The sequence below is a fragment of the Bicyclus anynana genome, chromosome 20 (genome assembly GCF_947172395.1).
Source record: "Bicyclus anynana chromosome 20, ilBicAnyn1.1, whole genome shotgun sequence".
In the NCBI taxonomy this organism is placed as follows: domain Eukaryota; kingdom Metazoa; phylum Arthropoda; class Insecta; order Lepidoptera; family Nymphalidae; genus Bicyclus; species Bicyclus anynana.
In genome coordinates, this window is record NC_069102.1 from 11,156,859 (window position 1) to 11,181,680 (window position 24,822).

The 24,822-nt window shown below is 33.8% G+C and overlaps 1 protein-coding gene across 5 annotated transcripts in view; it reads left to right on the forward strand.

Annotated features, from left to right (window-relative positions):
- The window catches only part of LOC112057294 (aldehyde dehydrogenase, dimeric NADP-preferring), a 58,229-nt gene that overhangs the window by 17,550 nt on the left and 15,857 nt on the right, over positions 1-24,822 (forward strand). For 3 of the 5 annotated variants that reach the window (XM_024097787.2, XM_024097797.2, XM_024097803.2), the window contains exons 2-8: positions 3,768-3,811; positions 6,139-6,378; positions 13,596-13,817; positions 14,340-14,503; positions 15,957-16,187; positions 17,948-18,151; positions 20,077-20,192. In XM_024097787.2, the coding sequence (XP_023953555.2) occupies positions 3,768-3,811; positions 6,139-6,378; positions 13,596-13,817; positions 14,340-14,503; positions 15,957-16,187; positions 17,948-18,151; positions 20,077-20,192 (1,221 nt within the window). Of the gene's footprint in view, positions 1-965; positions 1,326-3,767; positions 3,812-6,138; positions 6,379-13,595; positions 13,818-14,339; positions 14,504-15,956; positions 16,188-17,947; positions 18,152-20,076; positions 20,193-21,996; positions 22,113-24,822 lie in introns of those variants that run through there. The other 2 variants (XM_024097811.2, XM_024097793.2) reach the window with 2 other exon arrangements.

The window sequence follows — 24,822 nt, forward strand, 5'->3', positions numbered from 1 at the left end:
AACAATATTTAGCATAATGCTATGTAAATTACCGAAAAGAAGTCGGTGGCTGTGGCGTGGCTCCCGTATGCAGAAACAGTCCAGTGGACCAATCAGATCAGAATATTCCATCTATACGTATTGGTATATGAACATTGCTGATGCGCGCACGTATTATATTTAATATGATAAGCCATTGTATCTATAATAATAAATTATGCATCTTAGACAATAGATACGCATTTTGAAATAAGTACAACTGACCCCATGACAATAACAATATTGGCTCATGATGTATCCTCTCTCTTTGTCGATAAAACTAATCTATACATATAATTAATTTCATAATATTAATCAATTAATCAATTATTATAAGTAGGTACGGCTTACTTCGCATCGATAATAATTATTATTATAATAATGCAAAAAAGTAGTTGACCTTCAACGAAGGATTACTCAATTACCCTAGTAGTGATTACTTTCGTAAGGGAAGGGGTAGAATTATAGATCTTAAACCCACGACGCAACTACCTACTATACTAAAGCATATACTAATTAGCTAATTAGTCAGAGTGCGAAGGTAGTATTGCTCCTGCTACTGTTATGCGAATCCCATAATATCGTAAATTAAATCAGTGTAAATGGTTAGTACTAGTACTAGTACTACAAAATTAGAAAAATACTCATAGACAAAATTTAGTATTGAGTGTGACGTATAATCATATGTTTTCTGTGGTATAAGCTCAAAAGAAGCTAGAACTCAGAACCGTAAAGCCAGTTTATAAAGAAAAGGTGACGTATCTGACAACTGACAACAAGTAACAACATACTTTTGACGTATGACGTTTCTATAAAATCCATTGCTGTTATTCAGAATCATCCAAACTAATGAAATCATACTAAAGAGTCGATGGAAATAAAATCAACGTCATTATAATCAAAGATAGGAAATAAGAATTGAAATATGAGTACATTACAATTTAAATTGTTTTCCATCAACCTTTAATAATAATCTCTACTTACGCACATTTGTTTACACTTTACAGTTTGTAGTTTATTTAGTTATTAGTCAGATGTTAATTCACACAATTTTCCTCATTGTCTGAAGATAATATAATTGGGAAGCTTGATACAAAGTCCTATCAAATTCCAATTTGAAATTTCCACTGGACTCGTAACTGGTTCAGTAGGTATATTAAATAATCAGTTTCATAAGCATTCGTGAACTGTGCGCGCAAAGAGGTGTCGTGTTACGCGGTTGTGAGAATTACAAAGTCCAAGTGAATAAGTGAAACTTGAGATTTGCACATACGTTCATTTTATTAAAAACGGCACAATGACTGCAGGTAAGTAACATTAGTAAAATTGAACTCATAATCAATAAGTTTCTTAATCTGATAACTAGGAATAAGTAAATTTTTAAAGTTAAAAACCAAAACTTTACTTCTAAAATATAATATTTTCTTCTCATTATAAATATATTATCAAAACTAATAAGTAGTAGTAGTCAAATTATAAAAACTAATAAGTAGTAGGTAATATTATTTTATAAGAAAGATACATGGAAACAGTTGGCCTCATTGATTTATTTATTTATTATGCCCAAGGGCTGGGAACGCAGGTTACTGTGGGGCATCTGCTAGTAAGTCATAAATAATTAAATAAATTTATAAATAATTGTAGAGTTAAAAAACAGCCTCTAAAATTGTTTGTAGAAAATTCTCTGTAGAATCTTTCAACTGATGTACCAAACTCAACAAATATGACTTAAAATGGTTTCCACAGTAGCACTATAAGTAATTGTTAAAAAAAATATATTGAACACAAAGAACTTTCCTTTTTCCTTTTACTTTCTTACAATAAAGACTATCTAGCAAATAGTAAGAGAATGTAAACAAAGGATTGATTTCTCAAAAATGGACGGTTTTATACAGGATTTTGTCATGGGGTGAATCTGCTATCTTAGTACCCATTACATAGGCTATATGCTTACTTTGGGGTTAAGTACTGATGTGTGTATTGTATAAGTATATTGATTTAAAAATAAAAAGAAATTGATTGGCATTCCTGGTATGATGTAAGACCAAGTGTGTTTGTGTGTTGAAACTGAAGATTTGTTTAGTCAAACATTTGACAAACACAAACAAGATTTGTTATTACACCAATATACTGTCTGTGAATTGTCAAACATTTTGCTGTATTCATTCTTAACTTCGTTCCAAAAGTTTACAAACTATGCATAAAAACAATAAAATAAACTTTCTCACACTTTTCCTAACCTACATTTGAGTTTTTTATGTGATACATAAGTAAAAGAACTTATATTGTACTTATTCAACCAAGGTTGCTTTGCATGGAATGCAAGAATAAATTAAGAAGAATGCAGGAGTAGATTAAGATTAGATGCATGTTGCTTAAGTATAATATAAAAATTAATGAATCTTCCTAGGCGCATATCTCAAGAACAGCTGAACCGAGTTTGCTAATTCTTTTTTTAGAATGAGTATTCTAAATAGGAATAATTACAAAACTGGTAATTTTGTAGTACAAGGATAGTTCTTATGGAGAGAGTACTTTTTTTGGAAACAGGTATGTATCTGTATCCAACGTAGGTATGTAGGTTGGAGTAGGGTAAAGGTAGAGTAGGTGTAGGGAAGAGGTTGGGTAGGGGTAGGGTAGAGATAGTGTTGGTGTAGGGTGGGTGTAGGTTAGCTAGGGGTAAGGAAGAAGTGCACAAAAGTTAAAGCGAAGCTTGACTAGGTCCACTAATTGTTATATAATAATTAAAATCACAAAACATTTGTAAACACCTTATCAGATAATATTTAGTTTAACCTTTGTGTTTGATAAATATTGATAAATTGATAAAATATTGTTACTATACACATATATACTAATATTATAAATTATTCATGCATGTCAGTTTGTTTGTAATGTTTTTACGCACGAGTTTATTCGAAGAATTAAAAAAAATATCTTAATATACATTCAACTTGTCTAAAGTTTAGAGCTGACAAGTATTTTGCAAAAAAAATATTTTACATGAGTTTCATTTTTGTTTCATGGTTATCATATTGCTATGTACTTACGTAGTTAATAATAATTACTATAACCCGTTTATTTGTAATGTCAGTGATAAAAGATACTTTATGGCTATTTTTAAAACCGGTACATACATAACTTTCGTATTACAAAGTAAAATATTTAAAATAATTGTGCAAGTACACGGATTGAATTTTGTAATCAGAATTTTGCTCATATAATTGTAAGAAATTGTTATCTTAGGATTACATGTAACACATTTGTCTTACCTTGGCCCTTCTACCTCCTTATTGAGGATGGTTATCTATAAAATAATATATTTTATACAGTATCGGTACTAAATAAAATAATTTACTTTAAGTAGGTAGTCACAATTAGTCCAATTTTAATTTAAATTTATAAATTTCAAGGATAGTTCAGTTGCAAAATCAAATTAAAATATTACATTTAAGTATGTAAATATTATTTTAATTTTTTTCAATTTATCCCAATTCATTTTGGACCATATGTGATCTGAACCATCATCGACAATTTTAACTAACCGCAAATTAGATCAATTGGACATATCTAATGATAATAATTGGACCAATTATTGTTCCTTGACGAAAAATTCATATGAAATTCAAACATATATGGCTTTATATATTAATTTTCAATACATCATATTATGAGTAGATAAATATTGATAATGATAATAAATTATCAGATAATATTATATTTATACCTAAATTATTTGTTTGTTACAGGAACCTTATCAAGTTCAAAGCCCAAGCCAGTCAACATCCCAGAGGTAATTAATTTTAGACCACATAATATACATCACATCATTATAGAGCGACAGCCTGTTTTACTCATACTTACCACATTTAATGAAAACTGAAAGTACCCTCGATCTGAACGCCGATTGTATACATCTAGACACCCTTTACGATCCTGATGATGACATAACACAAGCTACACATCATCTTCGCTGGCGAAGACGAGGGTCCCGATATCTGACGTCACGTCCGCTGGACGTGGGTCTTTTAACCGAAGATCTCGGGGACGCCCGGACTGATACACGCTGAGGTCCCATTAAGGAATCTACGCCACTTACACGATCAGAAAGAGATATTATTTAAAGTCATACCCATACGCGGTAGGCTAGTACGTTAGCTTAGCCAGTTATTGAGTTTGGACCGTGGTGGATTTGGAAGGTAGCATGTTTCAAGTGGAGTCGTGATAGCCCAGTGGATATGACCTCCGCCTCCGACTTCGGAAGGTGTAGGTTCGAATCCGGTGCGAAGCATGCACCTCCAACTGTTTAGTTGTGTGCATTTTAAGAAATTAAATATCAGGTGTCTCAAAACGGTGAAGGAAAAACATCGTGAGGAAACCTGAATATCAGAGAATTTTCTTAATTCTTTGCGTGTGTGAAGTCTGCCAATCCGCATTGGGCCAGCGTGGTGGTCTATTTTCCTAACCCCTCTCAGTCTGAGGAGACTCAAGCTTAGCAGTGAGCCGAAAATGGGTTGATAATGATGATGTTTTCTAAGACTGTGACGTTGTTTTTGGCGTTGGATCAATAGATTGGATATGCAATTTTTAACTTGAGTTTCTAAAGTAATCTTGTATTTTGGGAAATTGATATATTTCGGACCCTTTTTATAAGTAGGTCTATTGTCTATACGAAATGAATATTGTTTATAATAATTTTGATATGAGTCAACTACCCTATTAGGTAAGAGCGTGGGCTAAGAGACTTTAAGCCCATAGCATAAGGTAAATCTGGCTATCCAAGCTTTCAGTCCACATTTCATTGCATTACAGTACCTACTTACAAGTACATTGGAACTGTATTGGCTGAATATGAAAGTAAGAAAATTTCTTATATAACGGCATTTCCTCTTGGCTCCTAACTTGATATTGAGTAACGACGCAAGCCAAGTGGAAAGTGTTCTTCAACAAATACCTCTGACTGGTTTTTACATTATACCTTTTGAATTGCTTTTGCTATAAATCTAGAAAAACATTATTTGAAAGAATTGTTGGTGACGTCTCAGAATACAAAGTCAAAGTCAAAGTCAAAATTCATTTATTTCAAATAGGCTTAGTTTACAAGCTCTTTCGAAACGTCAGGTAATAATATTAAACATAAGATAATGGTGATAATAATCATTCGAAAACTTAAAATTAAAGTTACGAAGGTTCCAAACGCGCCTTGGTCCGAGATGTGCCCACAACAAACTCAGCCAAGGGTGACGTACAACTGCAGAACCCTTCATAACTCTTTCTCCTACACTTTCAGGTTATTGATTTAGGTTACTTAGACATCATCTTGACCCTGAACATTGGGGGTCCCAAAAAATTCTCACTTATTTTGAAACCAGATGAGACTGACCATTTTAGACATGTTACAGAAAAAAAACTTTTACTTTATAATAAGTCAAAATCACCAAAAATAATTAGAAATTACAATTTGCTAACAATTTTTTGAAATGTACGTGTTTTTGTTCAAATCGTCCATTTTTTAATGTAGGTACTTAACGTAGCTAATAGTATTTATATCGCCATATTTGGTATATTGATATAATGGAATGTGGCGATGTTGTAAACTGATTTATTTATTAAACTGCACTGATTATAATATTTGTATAAGGATATAAAATAAAAGGTTTATCAAATAGGTGATGCGGAGTGAAATGGTGAACTGATAATCGTGTACTGAATCGGCAAAACAATCTATCCACGCATGCGCGTTTTACAGCATTCTAAATCTATACTAATATTATAAAGCTGAAGAGTTTGTTTGGTTGTTTGAATAAACGCGCTAATCTCAACAACTACTGGTCCGATTTGAAAAATTCTTTCAGTGTTAGATAGCCCATTTATCGAGGAAGGCTATAGGCTATATATTATCCCCACATTCCTACGGGAACGGGAACCACGCGGGTGAAACCGCGCGGCTTAAAATAAATATGGAATGTGAATGTAGATGGCCAAATCTAAAAATCTATGCCCGTATATTATTTGATAAATGATACTAATTTGGACATTGTAAGGGCTCATCCATCAAATATGTGCCCAAAATTAATGTATGAAAAATGACAGCTCTCTCTATTGTTTCATTCTTTACAGGTGGTCCAAAAAGCGCGAGACACTTTCAACAGCGGCACCACAAAGCCCTTGGAATGGAGGAAGAGACAGCTGAAGAACCTTCAGCGAATGTACGAAGAGTGCAGGGGGGAAATGATAGACGCTCTCGTCAAAGACTTGAGAAGGAGTAAGATGGAAGCGGTACTTCTAGAAGTTGACTATCTTGTCAACGATTTGACCAACCTGCTAAACAAATTCGAAGAATGGGCGAAACCTGAAAGGGTAAGTTTTCTCTTGTGTTTATACTATAACCTATTTCTTGTCAGTGGCGTCCACAAGGTTTTTATATAGGGTGCGCACTATTATTAACTAGCGAAAGCCCGCAACTTCGTCCGCCCTTAGACCTTTTTAATCCAGCCCTTACAGTAGTATCGCTGTAAAAATGAAGTAACTTCTCCCGTTTTCCCAACATTTCTCTTCACTGCTCTGCTCCCATTTATCGTAGCGTGATGAAAAGTATACTATAACCTGCCCAGGAGTATGGAGAATAATTGTACCAAGTTTCGTTAAAATCCGAATCGAGTAGTTTTAGTTTCTATAACGAACATACAAACAGACAGACAAAAATTTTACTGATTGCATTTTGACATCAGTATCGATCACTAATCACCCCCTAATAGTTGTTTTGGAAATGTATTTCATGTACAGATTTGACCTCTCTACAGATTTATTATAAGTATAAATTATTTAATAGTAATAATTACAAAATCAAACAATATCACCCTAAACCTATTAACCCGCATTGAAGCAAACATGTCTAAAAGTAGAGGATACGAGTTAGAAACGACCTTCACCCATTTTTAGTATTTTTTAGTAATTTTAGTAATTTAAAATAAAGTTTAAAAAAGTAGATGCATGTAAGATATATGTGGAAGTGGCGATCGTAACTCACTAATAAAACACATGAAGTGAGGAAAAGCAGACGATAAAAACGGCTTAACACGACTGTGTTGTCACCTTATCCTTGATATAAATCTTTATGTCATAATAAAATTTTATGTTATAGTAAAAATTCGTACTTACAAACATATTATGACGACGCAAATAAAAAACTCTGGTAGCAGGTTTCAAGGGTCTGAAACCGAGTACCAAAGCACAGTACAAACACCATTTAATAGGCTATATTAGGCTAGTTGACCCTTTTTTAACCGACTTCCAAAAAGGAGGAGGTTCTACGTTCGGCTGTATGTTTTTTTTTTTTTAAATAGTCTTAAATTGTTCAACAACGGTCTATGCGATCGTAAAAAATATATCGTATTTTTGGAGACTAGAATACTCTTTTATTTTTTTTTTAATAAACTTTTGACTAATTAATAGTGATATTACATCCATTATGTTTACAACATCTGGCATTTAAATTTTTATTAAAAACCATGATTGGATTTTTTTAATGAGAATATTTGCCATATCTTTTTAAACATGACTAATATTCCCAATACCCTCCAGCTAATCGGGAAAGACTGTATTAAGAGAGGGTACGACAATATACCAACAGGGCGGGGATTGAACCACCACCCCTCGGTGATGAGTCCAACCGCTCTTACCGTTCAGCTATTGAGACTATGTATATTCATATTCACACCGAAAGTATAAGTAGTAATTACTATCTCTGCATTTAACGGGATTCTAGGAAAACTGAGTTTAATTAAGCACATCAATCGGCTTAAAGCAAAAAATAATTCTTTATTTCAGGTTATACACCCATTTAAAATACACAGATAATATACAAATAATAATTAAATAATTTTATAATAAAGTACCTAATAATGTAAATATTAATTAATTAGGTATTTACAATAAGCTTAAGGCTTAGACGCTACTGTCGCAGCGTGAACTGTTTTTTTTCTCTCATTTATTTATTTATCTTTTTTTTTAATTTTTAACAATGATAATATAAAAATATAATACAAAACACTATTAAAAAAATAAATCGTCCCGCTGCGGGACATTTGAGTGCCCAAGCAACTGGTGGTCAGGGCTCCAGAGTGAGGAACCTTCTCACAATACGCGCCGTCTCAAGAATCACTGCCTTCTGTATCCGACTTTTGATCCAACATTTAAGTGAAAGCTTCTTGTGTGTATTATGTTTACTAAGACTATGACGTCATGTCAATTTTTTTTGTTATAGCGCAGAAAACATATGTACAAGTAGTTGAAGTAAAAAATCGTACAAACACAGGGTATATTTTATTGAAGTAGGTACATCATTAATCTGTACTAATATTATAAAGATGTAAAGTTTGTGGTGTTGGGGGTAATCTTTGCATCTACTGAACAGATTTTACCACTAAAAAGCTACGTTATTTGTGAATGTTATAGGCTATATTTTATACTCAAATTCTCACGGGAACGGAAACTACGCGGATGAAACCGCGGGATGTCGGCTAGTTATGTATATTTTTTTAGCAGAAATAGTACATCTGATTTAGAAACAACCTTCACCTATGTGTTTATTGGATGAACAATGTATTTTTGTCATTTTTTAAATTAATAATATTAATAATGGTTACTAATAGGATTTTTTAATAAATCTACATTTTTTAACACATTAATATGTTATAAAAAACTTTTCATTTAATAAACAAATGGGTGAATTTAATTCGGATCATTTAATAGAAGAAAAATGGGAATATTGGCCATATTAAAAACAAGTTACGGTTAATATATATATTTCTTACTTTCAAGTAAAACACAAGTCGCCCAACAAAGTTTTTCCCAAAAAAACCTTATTTAAGTTGGCAGTTCAGATTATTTAGCAGTTACGAATATTTTGTGATATTACGTAATAAGTTCACTGGCTTTCACCAATCCGGTTTGTGTTCGCAATCAAGAATATATTCTTGCAAAATATGAACCGTTGCCCGAGAGAAGAAGTACGGTAAATTTTCAAGACCAAAATATTCAATCTAATATTTTAAAGAGTTAAAGACAATGATGTTAAATACTGTTAGATGTTACATGCGCATGAAAACACACAACTTAATGTTAATTGTGGTCAACAACGAACGTTATTTAAACAAATAATACCTAAATATCGTTTACAATGTCGAGTTGTGTGTTCAGGATGTGTAAAAACTATATATACATAAATATATAATGGAATTAAAGACTAAAATTGTGCATGTGTGCGCTCAGTGTTGTAGCCTATTATTCGGATCACTTTTTGTGGTAATTTTGTAGGGACGTAACCGATTTATAGTATAAAATTATCATTGGTTAAAGAAGAGTCTGTAGGGGGTAATCGCTGGATCTACTGAACTGATTTTGATAATTCTTTTAGCAATAGAAAGCCACGTTATTTGTGAGTGTTAAAGGCTATTTATATCTCAGCATCTCCATGGGAACGGTAACTATGTACGTGGGGGGGGGGGGGGGGGGTAATAATTTTAAAATTCAATAAATGAAATATGAGGAAATGAAAATTTTTGGGCTAAATTTGGTATTTGAAATGGATGTATTTGTTTATTCATTGTGCAATTAAATTTTTTGTGACTCGTTTTTAATCTGAACGATCATCAAATTGTTGTGTTACAAGGCCAACGCAAAATGGCCCTGCAAAATAACTCGGTAATTTAACTTAGTAGTATGAAAAATATGTTAAAAATCCTTTACATTGATGTTCACTTATTCTTTTTCCTTATAAGTCCGAATAAACAGCAACGAAGTACAATGTCGAAAAATTACTATTTTTTTTATTTAATAATATATTAGGGAAAGTATCTCGATTGGGTTCCCTAAGACCAAAAATTCAAAAGGAAGCCTTTAATTTGTCTTTTAGAGGAAGGATATTTTTACTCTGCATCATCTGCACGTGTTTTGCTTTTCTCTCTATATCTCTCTATCTTTAATGTCATTAACCAGTAAGAGAGAGAGAGAGAGAGAGAGAGAGAGAGAAACGAATTCGAAACTCACACATTCGAATTAAACAAACATCCTCACAGAATAACTCGTCAGGTTATTGCGAATGCATAAAATTGAGTTACCATTGTGTCATACAAACACAGCTACGGATATAGAAGGCAAACATGACTTGGCACCAATCAGTTATTGTGTAGGTACATACGTTTTGAATATAGAAGCATTGATAACAAACGACTTAACCGCTTACGAATATGTTTAATTGTACCTATTATAAAAATGAGACTTGGTCGCTAACTATGGGCCTCATAAGTAGGCTCAAAGTCCGTTGGGGTCCCAAGGTGCTGGAATGGCGACTTGGACTTTGCTTGGCGTTTTTCTCTCTCCGGCACCTGCACGGTGAATCCATAGAATGCTAAAATATTCGTCTCTCTCTTTTGAAATCGGTTGAAACTTGAAAGAGTTGAATAAAAAATAACGAAATTCTTTTTTTATGGTAGGTATACCTACTCATAATTTTCAAGGATGATTACGCGATGATATAGATTAAGATTACGCGGAAAATTACAAACATAGGTACCTAATACATATATACTCCGTACCACGAAACAAGTCCCGTAGACGCGGGTCTAATGTGTTAATAGCGCTCACTGTCATTTGGTAATGGCGGTTTTATTGTCATTTGTGTAAGGCGCTGTCAATTTTAGAGACAGCGCCTTCAGGACATAGCCGCGGGACTTTTTTCGTGGCGCGGAGTCTTATACTGGAATGTTCCGCATTCTACAAAACAAAACCACGGGCAATAGCTAGTTATCTAAAAGGTCAATCGAGTCAACCAATGTCACTGTCGCGTTATCAGTAGATATACTTGTGTTATTTATTGTATTTCTTTTCGGTTCCTAATCACTATGCAGTGACTGGTTATTGACCTTTGAGTTTGATAATAATGCATATTAAGAACAGAGAGAGAGAGAGAGAGACAACAAGCGTATTGCAAAGCATAAACAACGTATATTATTCATCATCATCATCATATCAGCCGATGGACGTCCACTGCAGGACATAGGCCTTTTGTAGGGACTTCCAAACATCACGATACTGAGCCACCTGCATCCAGCGAATCCCTGCGACTCGCTTGATGTCGTCAGTCCACCTGGTGGGGGGTCGGCCAACACTGCGCTTACTAGTGCGGGGTCGCCATTCCAGCACTTTGGGACCCCAACGTCCATCGGCTCTTCGCACTATGTGCCCCGCCCATTGCCACTTCAGCTTCGCAACTCGTTGAGCTATGTCGGTGACTTTGGTTCTTCTGCGGATCTCCTCATTTCTGATTCGATCACGCAGAGATACTCCTAACATAGCTCGTTCCATCGCCCGCTGTGTGACTCTGAGCCTTCTTATGAGACCCATAGTTAGCGACCAAGTCTCGGAACCATAGGTCATCACTGGCAACACGCACTGTTCGAAGACTTTTGTCTTCAGGCACTGAGGACATATATTTTTATAGTAATGCGTATATTATTAATAGGATTAAAATATATGCATTACTATAAAAATAAACGCGTTACTATAACTTAAAAATATGCATGGGGAAATAAAAAGCAAAATCTACGCATTGGCGGTACGTTTTTGCCGGTAGGATGGTAACTAGCCACGGCCGAAGCCGCCCACCAGTCACACCGGGACTTTAATCGGGGATCGAACCCAGAACCTCCGTCTTGTGAATTCACCGCGCATACCACTGCGCCACGGATGCCGTCAAAATACGCATATTTATTTATCCGAAGTCCATTTTTTGTTGCCGTCTGTAACAACTCTATTAAACGAAACGAGCAAGCAATTACTGGAAAAAACTACAGCTCATTTTGCATTTGCATTGTAAATTATACGTACTTTTCATGATGACTCGTCACATTCCTGCTTTAGGTTGTCTGCTATACGTCTCAGACTAATTAGATAAAGACCTGCCTCGCAAGACATTATTTTTCTGTCAAAGTATATGATCAACGATCTTATGCGATTATAAACACTGTCTCTATAGAATCGATGTTTCATAGTTTACAATCGTGTCCGTCAGTTAAAAACCTTCGTAAAAATACCTTTTTGTGTATTTAAATGTGTAACAAAACTAACAAAAACTGCTAGTTTAGTATAAGATATGTATGAAATCTAAGCTCGTTTTCCTTAGAAAATGGCAGAAAATTTTGTTTGTGAATTTGGGTGCGATACTAGTCCTTATGTCTGAGGCTATACGTACAAAGTTCAAACTTTTATGAGTGGTCCTATAGTTGATCGTTAATTGTACAAACTTAAAGTAAAAATATATGAGTATGTTTGTATTAGCAAAAAAGTACTTTTTATCTAAAAAGGAAACTACTAATCTGATTTTGATTGCGCTTTCGGTATTTAAATGCATTGCGTCTGGAATTTTCTTTTGATGAGAGCATACTGCAGCGGTTTGTAATACGGACTTAACTTTGCAGATACGTTTTTGTGATAGCAATTTTCTTACATTTTTTTTTTCCACATATCAAACAACACATCTTCGCCCGTATTTCTAAACGTATTAAGATCGGTTATTATACAACAATTTTGTTATTTGACTTCAGCATTTACGAACATAAATTAAATAATTTTGAACCAAAGTTTATTTACACCAAAATTATAAAAACAGAAGAAATATAGACATACTATGAAGAAAGCAGGATAAAAGGCGGCCTTATCATTATCGCTAATAGCGATTTCTTCCAGGCAACCTTTGGCTCAGGAAAATATGATACTGTATCAGCTGGTAGTTATTCTTATAAAATAACTTTTGAAATAATAATTAAAAAAATTAAATACCTGACTACCTAACCTGCTCGCACCTCTCATCCGCCGGGCGTAGGTATACATTTTTTTCTAATTGTAGGTTTTTTTAATATGGCCATCATATACCATTTTGAAATCCTCTTGATGAGCCCTTGAATTTGATACCCATATCGCAATATTCGAAAAAAAAAGTTTTTTCACCTCAAGTCTAAAAGGTCTCACATCTCGTAGTGTTGGTTTTTTTTAACTTCACATATCTAAGAACACTTGTGTTATTAAGACAAATCTAACAAATATCTTAATTACGTAAATCCGTTCAGCGGTTTGGAAAATATGAAGTAATAAAGAATATTACATACATACAAGATACGCGCGAAAAATAACCCTTCTTGCAGTCGGGTAATAAATAAATAAAAAAATTAGAATACCCGACTGCTAATCCTGTTCGCACCTAAATTTTGTATAAGTAGTGATTATTTTTTTAATATGGCTATGATATGAATTTGATACCCATATCGCAATATTCGAACAAAATATTTTTTTTACCTATAAACTATAGCAACTCATCCTCGTCGTGTTTGTTTTTTTTTTTTAATTTACATATCTGAGAACACTTGTGTATTAAGACAAATCTAACAAATATCTTAATTACGTAAATCCGTTCAGCGGTTTGGAAAATATGAAGTAATAAAGAATATTACATAGGTACACACATACAAAATACGCCCGAAAAACAATAATAAATAAACAGTATTTCACATTGTCCGCAGCCACCCAAAGGTCTGGTGAACATGATGGACGACGTGGTCATATTCAACGACCCCTACGGCGTGGTGCTCATCATCGGAGCGTGGAACTACCCCCTGCAACTACTCCTGCTGCCCTTCGCTGGTGCCATAGCCGCTGGCAACGTTGTGATCCTGAAGCCCAGCGAACTGGCGGTGGCCAGTGCCAAGTTCATTGCTGAAACATTGCCCAAATACTTAGATAATGTGAGTGTACACACACACTCATGATACACATAGATTTAAAAGCCGATTTTAGATCTAGACGCCCGAAAAACGTCCTTTACGATCCTGACGATAACATAATGACCGACAATGCTTCGCCGGCGAAGACGAGGTCCCCGATGTCTGACGTCACCCGGACGTGAGTTTTTTAACTCGCTATCTCGAGGGTTACCGGACTGATACGGCCTTCTAAGCCGAGGTCTGTGTCTCAGAGGAGACGCCCTTAGAGAGTCGTTTCGCCCATCTCTTCTGTTTCTGCCTTTGGGCCTCATCAGGCGATGCTTCTGTTCTTGCCCTCGGTGACGCCGCTGAGATCCCATTAAGGAGTCTACGGCATGTCATTATTATGTAACCTTCCAAGTATCCCCACTTCTATCTATCTTAGATGACGGTCTGTTCTTTCTGCCTTTTTGCCTGTTCATAACATAAGAACATTCCACCAAAAATTGAATATTAAAAAAAAACATCAATATCAAGGCTAATAATAGTCGAATTTATTTTTAGGACGCCTTTGTGGTAGTGGAAGGTGGTCCAGAAGAGACGACTGAGCTTCTGAAGCAAAAGTTCGACTATATCTTTTACACGGGCGGCACCAACGTCGGCCGGATTGTCTATGCCGCTGCGACCAAGAATCTTACTCCTGTCACATTGGAACTAGGTGGAAAGAGGTTAGTATATAACTAGCTGCGCCCTGCGGTGTTACCCACAAAAAATAAATATGAATTTTTTCCGTGATAAAAAGTAGCCTTTGTAATTCGGTTCAGTACTCACGACGTGAAAAAGTAACTTTCACACTATAATAACCATCAGTTTCGCAAATAACAAATAACATACATAAATACTTTCGCGTTTATATTATTAGTAGGATTAAACGGGTGCCCATGAGGAATTTCCCCATTAAGAAAACAAAATATATTTGTTTATGAGTATATGATGGTTTATTATAGCGCATTGTAGTTAGCATTTAAGCAAGTTGTAGTAGTTTTCAAAGGGGAAAGGTGATAGCCCCCCCGTTAGTGATTAAAATAAATGTAGCTACTTGCAATACAAAACAACCCTTTACGTTTGAAAGACAATTTTAATAAATAATCATAAATCTACATATATAAAAGAAAGTCGTGTTAGTTACACTTTATGACTCAAGAACGGCTGGACCAATTTGGTTGAAAATTAGTGGAGATCTAGCTTAGAACATCAGGAGACGGACATAGGATACTTAGGGTAGGAGTAGGTTAGAGATAGGGTAGGATTGAGAAAGGGTATAGTAGGGTAGGTGTAGGGTGGGACTAGGGTAGGGTAGAGGTAGGTTTTCACGCGGACGAAATCGCGGGCGTCCGCTAGTAAAAGATAAATAATAATTTTATTTATTAAAATCGCGGTCTAACGAATACCGTTAACATTGTTTAATCTCGATTTTAATTTGTAAGTACTTACTTATCGTATTTTTATCATTGGGCCGGTACTAATCCACTTAACGCATTTTTTGTTAATAGGTTAATAAGATTACATTGGTTAATGAGATTTTGAGTAAATCTTGTTGAAGTGAAGCCAATTTTTGTTACTTTTACTTACAATCCGATTACAGAGAAAGCTTCACTCGTAAATTAAAGATTTTTTCCCTCCAATTAGTCAGCAAATCTGTCAGGAGTTCAGGGATCGAACCTGTGACCTCTCGCTGTGAGACGTCCCTCTTCACCATAAAGCTATTGCGGCTTTAGGCATTTTTTCATTACTTCATACCATCTTGAATTACCACAAGTAATATGTATTTTTTTATCTAAACCCACGAAGCAGTTTGTTAGTTTCGCGTATTGTATAATGTATTCTGTGATTTCGCTCCGCTCCAGGTGCCAAATCCTAGAGGACGCCAAAATGATAATCCTACTCAACTGATTTTCAATTGGTCACCCCAGAGTATGGTCAAGATCTTCGCGTTCCATTCTTACTTTACACTCATAATTTGGTTTAGGTATCTACATATTATTATTAGGAACAAACAGGAGAGGCGCCATAATTGGATCTCGCTCCATTTTAAAATCTACTTCGGGCCGGCGTTGTTGCCAGCTATTAAGTATTGTTCTGGTAATCATTTTCCTCATCATTTTTTTTTTTATTTCCCAGTCCAGTGTTCATAGACAACACGACAGACATTGAGATAACGGCAAAGCGTGTTCTTTGGGGTAAATTCATCAACGCGGGACAAACGTGCATCGCCCCAGACTACGTGTTGTGCTCCAAAGAGGTTCAGGACAAATTCGTGGAGTGTTCCAGAAAGATATTAAAGGAATGGTACGGCGAAGATGCTCAGAAATCACCGGATCTATGCAGAATCATCAATAGCAGGCATTTTGGGTAAGGCTTTTGATAAATACTCTGTACTATGTAAGAATTAATATAATGTTAAGGGCCTTTTTAACCGACTTCCAAAAAGGAGGAGGTTGTACGTTCGGCTTGTGTGTCGATATACGTTTTGGCAGTGTCCAGAGGTGGGTGCACTTCAAGCAAAAACCGAGTGATTTTTCGAACTTTAAATATCTTCTATTTATCGTATGTTGTGCACACAAATGTTGGAAGTTTTTTTTGTCACTCATGATCAATTTAATGTCAGTTTTTTTATTCTAACTACTAAAAGTTCTTGTCTTGGACAACTGTGTATATTATGTGGATGACATACAGGATGTATGTGGTCACGATAACGATCGAAAGACTTCACTAATCGAGTCTTTTTTTTCTGTTTTCTAATCAAAGTCGAATCAATGTGGTTTCATCATCATCATCATCATTAACAGCCGATGGACGTCCATTGCTGGACATAGGCCTCTTGCATGGACTTCCAAACAAAACGGTCTCGAGCCGCCAGCATCCAGCGGCTCCCTGTAACCCGCTCATGTTCTCGGTCCACCTAGTAGGGAGTCGACCAACACTGCGTTTTCCGGTGCGGGGTCTCCATTCCAGCACCTTCACTTATCGATTATCCAAACTATTATAAGTCAAATGACAAAAACAAAATTTTAAAAAATCTATCCGACATACGGTGGTAATTCTTTCGTGGTACTTTCTATTTAGAATGTCATTATTTTAAAATACACCTAACTATCTCTTGCATACAATTTTTCGCAGACACTTTGAATAATGTTTTTAATGATCAAATTAACTTTAATTGCAACAAAGGATTTAGTAATAGCCAAGTCTGTTAGAGCTAGCTGTAATACTCTTGTATAATGAATTTATTTACTAGATAGAATATTAATTCGTGTTTAAATTATTATTAGTAATAATTCCTGATTTCCTAGCTTCTGTTTTTAATTTTACAATTAACTTGGGGATAGCATTTTAATATTAACTCTCAATAAGTTTATTAACTTGTTAACATGGACCAAACACATTTATTATAATTAATTGACATATGTATAGTATATTTCTCGGTCTACCTAAGAGCGCTCACTGCACATTTCTGTATAGTCTGTTTGTTTTTATTTTTTTGTTACCTTTGCAATAGAGTATTTATAAATAAATAAAAATATGAGTAGATATGTTCACATCTTTACAAACGACAACAAAATGTGCCTAACCATGTCATGTCGATGTCCCAAATTGGGCCTTTATAATTTATACCCAAATTAGATAAATATTTTTTTGTTTCGCTCCCTTGTCTACAAATTAAACATAGACAGTAAAAGTGTTTAAAACAGCCATTATAAACACCTGTAATTGAATTCATATCCGGTGTAAGCTGTCAAAATCGTAGACGGAGAAGCATTAAACAAAAAAAAAATCCCTAAATGGCTTTAAAAACGCCGTAAACGAATGCTACTGCGAGAAGATCATTGTCAATCTGTCAGAGTGTGAATTACGGGCATGTTGCCATGAAAAATTCTTAATTAATGTTGTCAGTTAATAAAATACATTTTATTTAATTAATTAAAAAAAAAAAAATATTTTGGATTTTAAGCCCTATATTTTATGTTCTTTTAAGATAAAAATAATTTGTTCTGCTTAGTTGTCACTCGGAATAAAAGCCCAGCCTGCGTACAAAATTGGGATATGTCCTCTATATTTCGTTATTGAATCGCCATATTGGAATTTTCACGTCTTCTATCAATGATTTCCAGCCGCCTGCAATCATTATTAGAAGCGAGCAAAGACAAAGTAGTGCTCGGCGGTCGTTATGACGCGCAGGACCGATTCATCGCACCAACTGTACTGGCCAACGTTACACTCAACGACAAAATAATGGAGGACGAGATATTCGGTCCAATTCTGCCCATCGTGCCCGTCGACAACGCATACGAGGCCATCAAATTCATCAATGACAGGTATGTTTGGTACACACCACATCTTGGTCGTATAACACTGAGCAATTTACGCAATATGATTGGACATCATTTTGATTTGTTTTTTAGTAAACAAAAAAATCAATACCTTAAATATTCATATAAATCGTTTCTAGATCCTTAGCAATGTCAATGTATTCGTGCAAAAAATATTTTTTATATTTTTAGTTAGAAATCTACTAATTAATAAAAATATAAGAATTCTTTCGAGATCGTTAGCAATTTTAATGCATAGAAAAAAGAAAAAAAAGTAATATTTTCTGTTTTTAGTTACTTAATAATATTCAAGAGACAGAGAAGCATTTATTGAACCTAGATAAAAATTAAAAATATATTGATAATGTTTTTTTTTTTTCATTTTATGCCTCGATATTTCAGGGTTTGAACATAAATCCGAGAGTTCCTAGGTCAAAAATTAAAATGTCACTTTTGACAAGAATTTGTTGTTTTAATTAAATTTAAGTTAAATGAAAATTTTCGTTGTAATATGTAAATGTATTGCGTATGTAATTAAATTAAATAAAGACAAATCAAAATGGAGTTCATACTTAAACTGGGGCCATTTCAAATTAGTCTGCATTCACAAGCATCATTACGACCCGATTAATAATAATTGCGGGAGTTTGCTTTTGGGTTACGTCAATTTAAAATCTACCTTATGCAGTACTGATAAGGTTGTATTTGCAACGATTTTTGGGTTTTTATAACTTTGGCCATTAATTTTACAGGATACAGTAATTTTTGACTGGTTTTTTCATTACATTACCATCATGATGGGTGGTGCTTGCTGTGTAGAAGAGTGAAAGATTATGTCTAATTGTTAAGGTGTTTGTGTTGGTATGTCTAAAAGTGTATTTGTGTTTGTGAGAGGGAATTGTCTGATGTCTTTGGTATGGCACGTAGACAAACAGGTAAATAGACAGATAGCGTCTATCATAGCAAATCTAGAATAAGAACATAAGTAAACATCTGTAAAAAAAAAGAGACGGTAATTTATGTTATAGTCAAAATGAATGCACATTACTTGTCGAAACGAATTTGACAACTTGTTATAAATTTTTATTTATTTTTAATGTACTGTATCAAGCGGTTCTTCAAACATCTGTCTATTTACTTTTGTCTACGCTGCAACACATGTTATTTGACACTTGATTTACATGTTTTTTTTATTCATTAAATTAAGCGGTGAAAATAATGTTTTTCTTAAATTCTCGCATAATCTTCTGTAACATTCATGTTTTAATTTTAGTTAATGTTTTGACCTTATGATAAAACTGTTTCAAGGTAATAATTGAATTAATATTCAAAATTCTATTTTGAAAATGCTGATTGCATTATTGTTTTCACCGGCTAATTTGATTCCTTGCATCATAATGTGGGATCATCATAAACATTGTACATCATAAAACGGTTGAGACTTAATTAGCATACAAAGTCTTTAGTTTCCAAAAATGATAATTTTTTGCTTGCCAGAATGACGGATAATCTTTTTTTTACTTATTTTAAATTTATAAAATTTAAATTTACCGATTTCGATTAAAAAAAATTCATCAATGTTGAACCAATCTAAATTTAATCTTCCTGTGAAAACTGCATGGAATTCTGTTTATTCATGTAGTTTACAGTAAAAAAAACTTTTCATTTACCATTGTTTTATATCCACCATCTATATATGGTAATATTCAATTTAAACTTCAAGCAATATTATAATACTTATAATAAGAAAGAAATTCGTTTACGTTAAAATTGTTAAAAAAAAAACCCCCCCAACACACCACAACGCCTAAGCATTACTGTAGTGTTTGATGCCTCAACCACCTGGGCAAGGCAAAACCAATATTAATAAAATTCCATATGTCGCAAATTTCGTATGCGATGCAGTTACAATGAAGATAGGACTATTTCAGGGAGCATCCATTAGTCCTATATCTCTTCAGCCGGCAAAGCAAGATACACACGCTGTTCACAGAGCAGACACGCTCAGGATCTCTCTGTGTGAACGATACGATCATGTTCTATGGCGGTAAGGAGACGTATAGGAGTCCATACACGTAGAACCAAACTATTGAGACTAATAACTTGCAATACTACGATAGAGACTATCATTAGTCTCTTAAAAGAAAAGTAATTTAATTACAGAAATCTCACACCTTATTTGCGTTGAAATTAATGAGATCTCCTATTAAAAAGTGGATGCACAATCAGCGACCAAAAAACGTCCCCATTCAATGAGTGCCAAACACAACTTCTTGGCACTCAATTCAAGTAGTCGCATTTGCATATTCAACCTTAAACTAAATCCTTAAGGTTGAATTAGCTATGAATTTGGGATTTTATTGAATTGTGGACTATATTTAAAGGCCTTTTTTGTATAATTTTCTTTACTAATAATTCTAAAACTGTCAAAGTAAATTGGGCCAGTGAAATTTTCTACATGATTGTGCGTCTATTTATTATAAGAGGTCAATAGATTCGTGTTGTGAAATTATATTTAATTATTTTAAGTTTGAGAATTATTATTATTTTATAATTTATCGGGAATATGTGTTGTACTATCGCAATTATGACTCTAATAAGTAATAAATAATAATCAAAAGTTTGGTCCTACTTACTAGTTGGTTTAGTTAACTGACTGAATTTTTCCCTATAACTTCCTATTGTATGCTTTACGGTTTCTCATATATAAACTTATTACTAAATCATACAATTTTCGGTTCTATAGTAAGATAGCGAACAATTCAGCCACATACAGTGTTTTGCAGTACATTAACCTGGTTTTTAATAACTTTTTTTCTCATGGCATTGAAATACATTACGTCATCTTAAATTACTGTTTAAATTCATGTGTGTGTGATACGACGAGTATATATTAAGTATACACACACATGTGTTTAGACTTGACGTCACCTGGATTATTTTGATTGTACGCATAACTCAATCCTCGTCTGCGTGACACAGTGGCGGGAAGTATGACTATAGCATGCGAGGATAAACAAGTAAAAATAAAATTAAAAAAAAAACGCGAGGAATGGTTCTTTCTTCGCCTCTTAACGCGTTTGTCGTCATACGCCCAAAACTTTGTAAAAAGCACACGAGGAGACTATAGCTTGGCAAATTCGTTCGTAACACTCACTATGGTTCGCGGGGGCCGGGAGGCGGGTAGCAATGACATATAAACCCATAACTGATGCCCCCCACTTCTCAGTCTCTGCCCCGCGTGCACGACTTACCACCCGTCAATCCTTCCCTCCCCGTCGCCCGCATATCATGGGAGTGTCATCAACAAACTTGCCAAGCTATAAGTTTAACGGACTACAGTTTAGTCCTTTGCAATATTTTTATTTTACTTTACTGAGCTTCAATGAATGTAAGACTATTACAAAGATTAACATATTTCTATGTGATGTTATGTGGTGATGGTGTATTGTATGATAGTGTTTATATTTTTATGGAAGTTGTATGCTTGTATTGGTGTTGAATGGGGCACATGGTGGTGGTGGTGATGGGTTTTTTCATTTTTTTTATCGTATTATGTGTATTTTGTAAGTAGAATGAGTTTCTCAAATACTGTTGTAATATAATTAATTTTAAAAAATCTTATTTCTTGAATATACTCTTTTAATATATTAATACTCTTCTTTTTTGTATCAAATGATTAAAATTAAATGTAATTTTTATAGTAAAAAAAAAACTATATTATATTTGTACTAAAACTTGTCTTTGATTAATATTTTTATCTTCTGACAACTTGTCTATGCCTGTAGCAGTTATAGCATCTATATAATCTATGGTTGTATAACGGTGGCGGTTTATGTTATCTGTGGTAGGGAAAAACCGTTGGTGTTCTACGTGTTCACCACAGACGAGGCGACTCGGAGGAATTTAACGGAGAACACGAGCAGTGGTGGAATGTGTGTTAACGACACGCTCATGCATATGGGAGGTATGATATATGGAGGCTGGAGATGAGGAGAACCGTCTAGGTGTATGGAAAAATGTCTGTCAAAATCATTGAGTTACGTTTTTTTATAATGTTTGTTACCGCATAACTTCGTCATTTCTTAAGCAATTTTATAAATTCTTTTTTGTTTGAAAGAGTATAACTTCCAGATCGGTCCAATTTAATTTTCATGAAAATCGGTTGAGTAATTTTGTGCTAAAATGAAAATAACGAAATTGCCCATTTATTTAAATGGTAGGACACACTAAAAACAGAAAAATAAAATATATTTAACAAAAATATTTAACCGACTTCAAAATCACAAAAATAAACTAAAAAACGAAAAATAACATTGCATGTGATACCTTCTGATTACTTTGAAGGCGGTGCCAACACAGTGAAGCATTTACTAAAGCCGATTAAATAATAAACTTTTAGGATTTAAAGAGCTCTTCCCCGTGGTTCTCTCAGAAGGGTCATTCCACGTCAAATCGACCAATAGTTGGACTCGACCCCTTTCGATTTGGATAAATTTTGGTCAGAAGTTTTCTTTTATCCTATAACGAAGTTCTGCCGAAGAAAAAAAATTAAAAATTTTTTTTTCAAAAGTTATGCAAAATCCAAAATTTCACTATTTTCCATATTTTTTAAATTTATGTTTTAAAAATCTCGAAAAGTATTGCAATTAAAAAAATCGATTATGGTAAACTTCAAAGGGGATACTTGGGGCTATTAAAAAAAAAAAATTCCAAAACAAAATTTTGAAAAATCTCCAATTTGTGAAATTTTGAATTTTTGAAAATTGACAAAATAGACCGTCGACAATAAATTTTTAGCTCAAATTTTTTTGTGTACTACCTTGTACCAATCTTAAAAGATCCTGAAATTTTTGGAACTGTGTTTTTTGTTTTTTCAAAAATATGAATTTTTGAAATTTGTTAAAAAAAATATTTCTTAATTTTTTTTTTTAATCAGTTTGGCGAATCGCGTAATTTTGATATTTTGAACAGTTGAAATTTCATTTAGTGGCATAATGATGAGAAAAAATTTACGACCAAATTCAAACACCTGATGAGCTATTCCAATGGGCAAAAGAAAATGTTCACGGAATCAATTGTGACTTTGTTTCAAATGAGCAGATTCAGCGTACTCAAAAAAAACTTAACCAGAAATTTAAAAATGCTCTGCCAGTACAAGGAATCCGAAATTGTCATGCCGCTATTCCCATTTCAAGTGATGTGATGAGAGTAAAAACCTCATCCTCATCTGAGGAAGGAAAGGATTTCCGGTTAAAAAATACAGATATCTACGAGTTCGTTGAAGAACCAGATATTAAAAGCAGGTAAAAATCTGAAATTTCTGTATTAGTACTTTATCTATTTTAAGTTTGGATTTAAAGATTTAAGTCATATTAACATTTTTCAGGTTAAGAAAAAGAAAAGGAGCAACAACAGTAACTGAAGAATTGAAGAAAAAAAATTTTAGTAACAGAATGTCAAGTAAACTTACACGTAAAAAGCCCTATTAAATAAATTAATAACCAATAATAAACAAATATCATTAATGTTTTTTTTCTCATCATTATGCCACTAAATGAAATTTCAACTGTTCAAAATATCAAAATTACGCGATTCGCCAAACTGATTAAAAAAAAAAAAAATTAAGAAAAATTTTTTTTTTAACAAATTTCAAAAATTCATATTTTTGAAAAAACAAAAAACACAGTTCCAAAAATTTCAGGATCTTTTAAGATTGGTACAAGGTAGTACACAAAAAAATTTGAGCCAAAAATTTATTGTCGACGGTCAATTTTGACAATTTTCAAAAATTCAAAATTTCACAAATTGGAGATTTTTCAAAATTTTTTTTTGGATTTTTTTTTTTTAATAGCCCCAAGTATCCCCTTTGAAGTTTACCATAAGCGATTTTTTTAATTGCAATAGTTTTCGAGATTTTTAAAACATAAATTTAAAAAATATGGAAAATAGTGAAATTTTGGATTTTGCATAACTTTTGAAAAAAAAATTTTTAATTTTTTTTCTTCGGCAGAACTTCGTTATAGGATAAAAGAAAACTTCTGACCAAAATTTATCCAAATCGAAAGGGGTCGAGTCCAACTATTGGTCGATTTGACGTGGAATGACCCAGAAACGACTTTAATTCATACGTCACTGGGTTGACACCGTCTTCAAAGTGCTCAGAAGTAGCACCTGCGATATTATTTTTCGCTTTTTAGTATATTTTCGTGATTTTGAAGTCGGTTTAATTTTTTTGTTAAATATATTTTTGTAATTAAAGAACAGCGAGGGTTAATGCAGAACTGGCTGATTGAAGTATTAGTTGCAGCGTTAAAATATTAGTTGATTCTACCCATACTATTACAATTTGTTGTGTATGATCACATAAAAACTTTTGTTGTAACTAAAAACGTTGTAAGCGCCATAAATTACGTCGTGCTGCAAGCTAGCAAGATACTTTGAAGTGTGGCGATATCGCCGCAGTTCTAGTTAGCAGTAATGAGTGGTGTCCTTTCTAGTACGTACAAAGTAACTCGATGGTAAAAATGCGTAAGATTAGAGTGGTCACCAAATATTTTTTTAACCATTCGCTGCCCGCGAGTATTTTATCGAAAAGTCCGTCTGTGTTGAAGAAGCCGACAGTCAGGGAATGCGGTTTAATCTACCGTTGTGAGCCATTTAAGAAATCTTTATAT